Here is a 10,277-nt window from a genome sequence, read left to right as displayed (position 1 = left end):
ACGCACACGCACGCCTATCGCTTTTTAGATCCACAGTGCCTTCTCGCGGTCCCAACGAACACTACTGATACGCGTATCGTTACGACTCCGGACCTGGTGGGCCTCCTTTGCAAGGCTTCGGTGCTTTCACGGACGAGCCACAGACCTTTCACCCAATGGATTTTTTCGGCCCGTCTTTATGGGGCCTCGGAGACCCCCTTACCATTTTCGTGTCACTCGCGACGTTACCAGCAGGTTGAACTCACAGAAATTTTTATTATTTGTTCATGAAATGAAATTCGTACGGTCCATTATTGGGCATCGATCGATTCATTTCATTGGAGTGATCAATCGATTATGATTATTAAAATACCTAAGGATCTCATTGATACCATACATCGCAAATCTTCTATTTCTTATTTTAAATTATAATACATCGGTGGCTCCAGGAACTCTACATTCCATTTTCGCCCAACATGATCAAAATTCCCTGTACGTGAGCTCATAGAGGTTTTGACAGTCGAGAGGACAGGCTAATACTCGCTTTATTTTTCGCTCTTGCATCGCTGGCGTCGCTTACATCTCTCGACAGTAGATTTAGGCATTGTCACTCGTTCGACTCGTGTTAGTAAAAGACAAAAGCCTTCTTCAAAAGATTTCTTGACCTTCCACACATGTTAGATAGTATCTAACATCTCCATGTTAGCTTCTGAGGACCATTCACAGGTATGAATGTGTTTTGAGTGTGAATGCGTGTGCATATGTGGACTGGGACATGGGACACTTGGTCCTATGGTTAATATGACCCCGTGACCAGAGTCCCATGTCCCAGAATTGCAGACACTAGTGACCAGGCGTCTGTAGTTCAGTGTGAATGAGCTGTGTGGACTCATTAGAGTCCCCAGCTAGATGTTTAACGATGGTCACCGTGGGGTTTTAGCCGGTAAGAGTCCGGCACTACCCACCGAGCCTCCCTCCACCCTTTGGACGCCCACAGGGTGAAGGGAGGACCGGAGGGTGTCCATGAGGATTTCCCCACGTAAAAAAACAAAAAAAAAAATATAAATAAACTGCTTAAAACGATCTAAATCCAATTCACAAAGTGACCTGAGTGATTTCTGAAGTGCTGGTGACCTTGACCCACTTTCAAAACTTGGTCAAGGTCAAGGTCAAGGCCAAGGCCATTCGGATTCTCGAAGGGCTCGAGAATTTTTCAAATTTCAAGTGGCCTTGAGTTCAAGGTCAAGGTCAAGGCCAAGGCCATTCGGATTCTCGAAGAGCTCGAGAATTTTTCAAATTTCGAGTGGCCTTGAATTCAAGGTCAAGGTCAAGGCCAAGGCCATTTGGATCCACGAAGAGCTCGAAAATTTTACAAATTTCAGGTGGCCTTGAGTTCAAGGTCAAGGTCAAGGCCAAGGCCATTCGAATTTTCGAAGAGCTCGAGAATTTTTCAAATTTCGAGTGGCCTTGAATTCAAGGTCAAGGTCAAGGCCAAGGCCATTTGGATTCACGAAGAGCTCGAAAATTTTACAAATTTCAGGTGGCCTTGAGTTCAAGGTCAAGGTCAAGGCCAAGGCCATTCGAATTTTCGAAGAGCTCGAGAATTTTTCAAATTTCGAGTGGCCTTGAATTCAAGGTCAAGGTCAAGGCCAAGGCCATTTGGATTCACGAAGAGCTCGAAAATTTTACAAATTTCAGGTGGCCTTGAGTTCAAGGTCAAGGTCAAGGCCAAGGCCATTCAGATTTTCGAAGAGCTCGAGAATTTTTCAAATTTCAGGTGGCCTTGAGTTCAAGGTCAAGGTCAAGGCCAAGGCCATTTGGATTCACGAAGAGCTCGAAAATTTTACAAATTTCAGGTGGCCTTGAGTTCAAGGTCAAGGTCAAGGCCAAGGCCATTCAGATTTTCGAAGAGCTCGAGAATTTTTCAAATTTCAGGTGGCCTTGAGTTCAAGGTCAAGTCCAAGGCCAAGGCCATTTGGATTTTCGAAGAGCTCGAGAATTTTTCAAATTTCCAGTGGCCTTGAGTTCAAGGTCAAGGCCAAGGCCATTTGGATTCTCGAAGCGCTCGAAAATTTCTGAAGTTTCCAGTGGCCTTCAGTTCAAGGTAAAGGTCGAAACCGGATGTCCAAAGTGTCCAGAACATTTCTGCAACGATGGTGGCGTTGAAATCGGGTTGTCACCTGGTTTGAAGTCTTAATTTCTATTTTTTTTTTTGTTCTTTTACGTGGGGAAATCCTCATGGACACCCTCCGGCCCTCCCTTCACCCTTTGGGCGTCCCAAAAGGGTGGGGGGAGGGTCGACGGGTAGTGCCGGACTCCTACCGGCTAAAACCCCACGGTGACCATTGTCACACGTCTAGGGGGGGACTCTGTGAGACGTCACAAAGTCCCCCCGCCACGTGTTGCCTTTATCAAACCTCCCACAACATTCACACTGAACCGCAGACGCCTGGTCACTAGCGTCTGCGGTCCCAAGCCCATTCACACACACACACACACACAACATGCACCTGTCCATTCATACGCAATGTTCAATCATGTAGGTATAAGGCTACTGGATGAGTTCTAGGACGAAATAATTGGAGAGAACAGTATAAAACACTCGTTAATATAAAGACATAGGTAGCTAGATCTCTAAGACATGATCTACAAGTACGAACAGAGTCGTAAAAAGGGAGACTGTTGCTTAATTGCAAGCTTTAGGTGGGTGACCATGTGTGAGACAAATGAAACACATACGCTGTTGCGGTCCTGTCTTTTTATTTCGTACGAAACCTCGCGACTCTCTTCGCTATCCGTATTGCAAATTATGGTAGTTTGCTTACTTAGGTCGGAAAGTAAAAAATACCTGTCGAGATTCGAGATCGCATGCCAGTGATGCGTTCATCTGTGTTGAGAGCAAGAAGGGGAAGACTCACATCTCACATTCGCCTCCTTTCTCGAATCTCTGACGCTGTACGAAGCGCCATAACTCATATACAAGGTGGCAATGCAGTGTGTGCAAGCGGAGGGGCATCTTTGGACATCTGCCGTCTGATAATACTTGCCTTTTTCAACTCACACACGCTACATCTGTCTGCCCATCAATACATCAGTTCAGCGAATAGTTTCTCGACTGACCATGAGAGAAGAAGACGCGAAAATCACCTCCGAATTTTCTCAACTCGTCAGTCAGTTTGGGCCACTGAAAGTCCATAAGGTGAAAGGTCTATAGCTCAACTATGGTTGCTTCTTCGCGAGGATGATGCCCTTACCATTTTCTATGAACCAAACGTCCCATTAAACACTCTAGATCAACTATACAATTACAGAGGCCACTCTTTGCCTGCTTATTGAGATGTAAAATTATACGACCGACTCGATGGGATCGAGAAACTGTTGGATCGCGAGAATTTCTCCGAGGACCTTTGGAACCCAGAGAACGATCGAAAGCCCATCGATCCATGAATATTTAAGAGCAACCTGTTATAGAAATATGCACCTCTCGATCTAAGTATGTAGATCGTGGCAATGACTCTTCGTGTGTATCGATAAAAAGAACGAAGAACGTTCCATTATCGCATAAAGAAACCAGCTGAAAACATGCTTGTCCCAAAATGGTTCCATCTCTCGAAATTATCGCGTCGTCGGTTGTTGCATTGTCAGGTCTCGCCAAAAAGGAGCCTCCACTGCTACCCACATGGGAATTACGCAAGAGTTGTTACGTAAAGGAACGAGGTGCTCGTCCGGGACGAGAGAATCCGCGTTGGTGAAATCGCGTTAAAAAGACGCCGTGCAGGGACACACGGGCGAACAATCGCGTATCCTTGCTCCTCTTCTGTTTTACCCGTTTTCGTTCCTACGGGGGTGTGAATCGTTCTCTGGTTGAATTGTGCTCCAGAGGGAGACGCTGCTGTGCCGAAATACACTTTCTCGGGTTATGTAAAGGCAGCTGGCATGTAGTCTCGCCGGTATAAAGGTCGGCTGTGCCCCCAACAGTCCAAGAGTTGCTCACGAACTTCACGCCGGCAATCATCGACAGAACAACCGACGCTCTATATGTGACGTTGCCTTTTTACCTGACGACAGACACATCCTCCACCGTTCACACGTTCTATCCGCGTCCTCTCATCGTTTCGGCAACATGCGGCCCCTGGTAAGTCTCTACTAACGCCTCTTCGCCTCTAAATGTACAAATTATCCAACTATTCTTCGACCAAAGCCACCCAGATTTTTACGATCCAAAATACAATGTCGAATCAACGTTCAAATGTCCTAAAATATCGATAATTCCATAGCAAACTTGCCATTTTACGATATTCTAATCTTACATCAGAGCTCTTCGTGACCACGGTGGTAAAATACAGTTTTATTCGATCAATTCAAGTTAGATTCAATTTCCTACCAGCTTCTTAACATGCTTGCTCAGCCCTGTCCTCGTCCATACGTGAATATGTAAACCTTCTTAGGTAATTAATTTTCGACACTGTTGGGTCAGGTCAGTGTCATCGAGTTTTTAATTTTGATTACAAATTGTCTCGACGATTATACACAAATTTAGAATACCTATAATGCAGCATTCATTTTTATAAGGAGCATAGGTTTATATCGTATTTTTAACAGCACCAAACAAAACTATCACCGACTCTATAGAAACAATTAATGTAATTATAATTCTGTCTTAGTGTCTCGTTTGTTTTACATCTGGAGCACTCGCCAGGCCTTCGTTTGGCATTTAAAACGAGCATCGAAGGTAAAAATTGAATCGTGGGATCGGTTTAATCTATGAAAACCAAGTTTTCTGATAATTTACGTGTAACGGGCCGTTGGAAATCGTGTATCCGTCCCTTTTACCGCTTACGAATGCAACGATTATTGCGACCTACCTGCGAGCACATCTGTCTTGCCCTGACCTTTCACGGAGAAAGGTATCTCGACGGATTTACAGGACAAACATGACGAAGATTAAAGCATACACGCTCTAGCTACGCCTTGATCGAGGATAGAGAGATATTCTGACGGTCTCGACCTTTCTCAATCCCAGTTTCTACGAACAAAGAACACCGAAGCTTAATTACGAAGGAACGATTCGAGTGACAGACGTCCGGAGACTCGAGACACGATATTTCTATCGGGAACACGATTACCTTCTCAAAATTTTGCATTAATCATTCGGAAAACTTCATTTTATTCGAACGTCGATCGATCGGTTCTGCGTTTCGAAACATCGAGCAAAGGATTAGGAAATTTACGAAAGATTCGTTAATGAGGCACACCTTTGATACGTCTATTACCACCTAACACGCTGTACTACTTTAGATATTAGTCACTACGTTACATGTGTATTGACTTTCAAATTAAAACCATTGACTTGCAAATTAGAAAGCGGATCTTTCAAAACATGTGTACATCGACACCTGTCGGTCCTTTTTCTTACCGAATTATTTCCATCGACTCTGCAAACACTTCGATGCACGAACACACGGAAACATAATTCTCTTATCAATTGTTAGGAACATGATAACTTTTGAACAATATCCGCGATACGTTCGATCCCATCGCTACTACAGTTCATTGCTTCAGACACGTAATTTATGCTAGCAGGCTAGTAACCTTCGGTGCGGTACTTGTTCTATAATCATTATACAGGGTGTTTCACGCAACTAGAACGATGTTGTATCTTTTAATCGTAACACTCGACGAAATTGAAACAAAATTACCAAGAGAAAGAATGCAACGGAGAGAAATTCAAGGAGTTGGCATTTCCGGAAATTTTTAATGTCAACTTTATTAGTAAGATTTAGTAAGGCCATAAACATGACACAGAAGCGTGAATATATCTATCGTTAAAAGATTAAAACGCCATAAGAATCTTCTTCGAAACAAGAATATCCATCAGAGATTATCTTTCCGGTGGATCAACTTTCCTTGAGTGCTCGTGACGTAACATAGTAAGCTGCATCGATCACCGATACCAATAAATAGCGATAATTACAACGATCGAGCCTCAAACAGACACTTTCATGTTATGCAAATTTTCTTTAAAAAAAATGTTACATATAAAAGGTTTATTAATTTTGTATAATTTCAGGTGTTTCTCGCGGTGGTCGCCTCAGTTAGCTGTCAAGAATACTTCCGTCAGCCAGAGAAGATCCTGACGGAAAGCCGTGACTTGGGGGACAACCGCGGCCATTATTCGTTCAACTACGAAACGGAGGGCGGAATCGTCCAGAAAGAGACAGGAAGTCGCAAGTACGCGGGCACGCCATCGGAGACGCAACTGATTCAAGGATCCGTGCAGTACAATGCCCCGGATGGTACACCAATAGCGATCAGCTGGACCGCAGATGAATTTGGTACTCAAGTGGCGGGGACCCACGTGCCGACACCACCCCCCATTCCACCTGCCATTCAGAGAGCCCTCGAATGGATCGCGAAACAACCCTCCACCCCCGATCCCGAGGAAGCTGCCAAAGACTCGCCCAGCCAACAGAACTCTGTACCGACCAGCAACAACCAGTTCAAATCTCTTAGACCGAACCTACGGAACACCACGCGATTCTAGCATTAAGTAGTCCCTAAGTTCAGTTGGTAGTCTGTAATGTAACTACGAATAAATTTGTATTTTTCTAGAAAATCTTCGTTACTTCTGTCTCTGATGATATTTCTGGCACGAAGAGAGCAATATTACGAACTTATCGATAAATCTTGTTAAGTAATTATCAAAGTAAAAATGTAATGTTGCTCTTTGTACCAAAAATATTACTCTCTATACTTACCGTGTAATTCCGCGATTGCAAAAGCACTATCTTCTATATCATACATATTCGACATTAAAAGTTGTAACAGGGGGATGAAACTTGGCATAAATTGATTTTTCTTTGAGCGATGTCCCCCAGCTCTTACACCTGTACACTAAAACACCATTTGACTAATAATTGAAACTGATCGATGCAACACCCTTCGATCACCGAAGAAAGAGCAGAATTATCAATATACATTTTATTTACAAAGCCTCCTCAACATTCTCTTATAATTTCTGGAAGTGACAAAATAACAAGTGGACATCGAGGTACCCGTATAAATGTGAAACATAACCGCGAAAGTAGAAAGTCAAGAAGTTTTGGTGGATCGTCTCGATTTCAGCCCTCGAGATTTAGCGAGAGATCACCGCCGAGGAGCCCTTGGAGACTGATCCTCTTCCCGTATCGAGATTCCAGGCGTCCCGATCATCTCATTGAGCACCAATGTTATTCTCTTCAGGATGCGCGGCGATAAATTCGAGGGCTCTGAGGATCTGGGGAGGAATGGGTGGGATGTGGCTACCCTGGGGTTGGAATCCGTTCTCGTTGGCGACGTAGTTCACTTGGACTACCTCGCCGTTGGGCGCGGTGTAGCTGTAGCCTCCTTGGGCCTCGCGAGCCTCGGCTGTGGTGCCAGGTGCCTTCAGGTAGCCGACTTCCTGGGCCTGGATACCGTTCGCTGTTTCGAAATTGTAGCTGTAGCTTCCGTCGGGATTCGGACCCTCGGCCACCTGTCTCAGAATTGGAACTGGCGGCTCCACGGAGACTGGCGAGAGCGCGGATGCAACCGCAGCTACGGCGCACAGGACGATTACCTGGAAATGTTTGCATTATGGTTAGTGTCTGTCCAACTATTTGGAAATGGACGCCTTGGGCAAGCTAAACCTAGGTTCTCCAAAAGCAAATCAAACATGTCTAAGCAAACTTCATTATTCTGCGACAATTCGAAAAATTCAAAATAAATATAACACATTGTGTTCTCAGTAAAGAATTTTTTTCTCGGAACTGGATAGGATTTTTTAGGTATGTCTCTTGACCAAATATGATTGTAATTGGTACCAGCAACTGAAGATAATTTTTCTAGAACGATTTGAAAATTTTTTTTTTCGGCGAATTTAGGCACCTATTCGAATTTTTTTCTCAAAACTGGAAAGGATTTCGGGGGTATGTCTATTGACCAAAAATGGTTGTAAGTGACCCCTGCAACTGACAATAATTTTTCCAAAATGATTTGGAATTTTTTAATTTTGTCGAAAAATTTCATACCTTCTCGAATTTTTTTCTCGAAAATGCGCAGGATTTCGAGGGTATGTCTATTGACCAAAAATGATTGCAATTGACCTCTGCAACTGAAGATAATTTTTCCAAAACGATTTGGAATTTTTTAATTTTGTCAAAAAATTACACACCTTCTCGAATTTTTTTCTCGAAAATGCGCAGGATTTCTGGCGTATGTCTAATGATAAAAAATGATTGCAATTGACCTCTGCAACTGAAGATAATTTTTCCAAAACGATTTGGAATTTTTCAATTTTGTTGAAAAATTTCACATCTTCTCGAATTTTTTTCTCGAAAATGCGCAGGATTTCTGGGGTATGTCTAATGACCAAAAATGATTGCAATTGACCTCTGCAACTAAAGATAATTTTTCCAAAACGATTTGGAATTTTTTAATTCCGCTGAAAAATTTCACACCTTCTCGAATTTTTTTCTCGAAAATGCGCAGGATTTCTGGGGTATATCTAATGACCAAAAATGCTTGTAATTGACCCCCGCAACTGAAAATAATTTTTCCAAAGCGATTTGAAAATTTTTTTTTTCCGTAAAAAAATCACATTTATTCTGACTTAAAATTAAGAATGAATTTCTATTCTAATAATTCTACTTCGAAGAACGTCACGAGACGTTTATTAATGAACAAAAAAATAATTTTTCTATACGCATATACGTGTGACATATCTTAAGATTTGTCACGTATCGAATATCGAAAGAATGGACAATATTTACGGGCTCATCGTGCAAGAATTTACGTAAATTTTGTTATTAAGACGGCTGATCGCTGTATGGCGTAACACAGTTCCTCGAATTCCCATTTCAATCTGCCCACAAAGATCCCATAAAGGACGACACCGTGTTCTCGAACTCACCAATCCGTTCATGATGATGTGTTTCCTTGATACTTGTCGATTTCCAGCAAAAAGTAAACGTGGTTCTTCCGACACGAGCTTCTCACTGCACTGACTCGAAATATCGTGCAGAGGGTCCCTTTATATATCCATCAGCAGAATTTCGGACAAGGCGATGCCTTATTTAATCCCCCTCCAGCCCTTTCTCCTCCCACTCTGGACAAGCCTGGACACCTTCAAATTTTGCGGATGATCCACACACACGGATCAAGAACGGACAAAATAGCAGTCGATCCGTGGATCGGAAAGGTTGTGGCTAGATCCAGGTATCACCCGTGCATTCTGGCAACTTTTTCTTAATCAAGATACAGAACAGATATCTTCCGGTCTCTCCGCGTAACCTGAATGAAATTTACATTTCCGAAACGAAAGATTCGAAAAGTTTCGCAAAAGGAGTCGCAAATGTTCAGATCGTCGTTCGTAAATTTCTCAGTACGTCGCCGTGCGCTTTATTTACAGCTCGTGCATCGTTTCTGCAGGTGCAAAAGGAATTGATACGTTTTAACGGTTGCGTAACGTTATATAAGGAGGAACCACTGTGTGTCTCGGTACTTAAAGACGGAGGGGGGGACGATTCGTGCCTTACGGGGCACTCGATTATCTGATTACCCCTGACATGTAAAATATGAAACTTGTGGACACTTGCAAAGTATAAATTTCTTGTTACTCCGAACACCTTTCATAACTTCCTCCTTGGACGTGCATAATGAGAGAAAAAGTAATAAACGAAAAAAAGGGAAATCGGTTCTTCGATGGTCCAACAGGAAAGAAACTCTTCGAAACGCAACAATTCGAAGTTTGACTGCTTGGCATTTCCAGATTTGCTAATTTCCTGCATAATTTCGACTGGTCGGAGAGGTTGTTGATAAAAATGGGCTAGTAAGGTTTCGGTTTCGCGTGGATGCTATTAATAAGCGTGATTACCTCTAATTTTCAATCAGAATTCAAGCCTTTTTTGCGTTTCAAGAGCTGATTTAATGCGAAAGGTTAATACGAATTTATAGTCGATGTCGTATATTTTTACGTAGAAAAGAAAACGGTATTGAGCAATGGGTCTGTACAATCCTCGAGGAATAAATGTATAATAATGTTCAATACTAAAAATAAATGCTCAATCGTTACGAAAACGAGCGTAAAAAATTAAAAGCTTCTTGCGAAATTGCTCGGATGCTAGACAAATCCACGCGTTTCTCCAAAAATCGAAAGGTCGATTTCATTTCAAACGTAACAAAGAAAAATTTAAAAAAAAAATAACCGAGAAACCATAAACACCAAGGCTACTTTGAAGGCTAATCACGTATGTAACTTTACCATGAGAACGGTTATCGGA

General features: G+C 42.6%; 3 protein-coding genes across 3 annotated transcripts in view; 1 reads left to right on the top strand and 2 right to left on the bottom strand.

Moving 5' to 3' along the window:
* LOC122402287 overlaps positions 1–10,277 on the bottom strand; it is a 684,713-nt gene that overhangs the window by 22,830 nt on the left and 651,606 nt on the right. The window lies entirely within an intron of this gene.
* LOC122402202 (endocuticle structural glycoprotein SgAbd-4-like) lies at positions 4,023–6,523 on the top strand. The gene is made up of 2 exons (XM_043404802.1): positions 4,023–4,114; positions 6,050–6,523. Exons 1-2 carry the CDS (start codon positions 4,103–4,105, stop codon positions 6,521–6,523), a joined length of 486 nt encoding a protein of 161 aa, XP_043260737.1. The 5' UTR covers positions 4,023–4,102.
* LOC122402201 (endocuticle structural glycoprotein SgAbd-8-like) lies at positions 7,193–8,920 on the bottom strand. Its single transcript, XM_043404801.1, has 2 exons — positions 8,909–8,920; positions 7,193–7,576 (listed from the first exon to the last, which is right to left on the bottom strand). Exons 1-2 carry the CDS (start codon positions 8,918–8,920, stop codon positions 7,193–7,195), a joined length of 396 nt encoding a protein of 131 aa, XP_043260736.1.

The sequence above is a fragment of the Colletes gigas genome, unplaced genomic scaffold, assembly GCF_013123115.1.
Source record: "Colletes gigas isolate AHSC1104 unplaced genomic scaffold, ASM1312311v1 Colletes_gigas_Sc00034, whole genome shotgun sequence".
NCBI classification, from domain to species: Eukaryota; Metazoa; Arthropoda; class Insecta; order Hymenoptera; family Colletidae; genus Colletes; species Colletes gigas.
The sequence above is the reverse complement of the archived record's forward strand: the minus strand, read 5'-3'. Positions and strand labels throughout refer to the sequence as shown.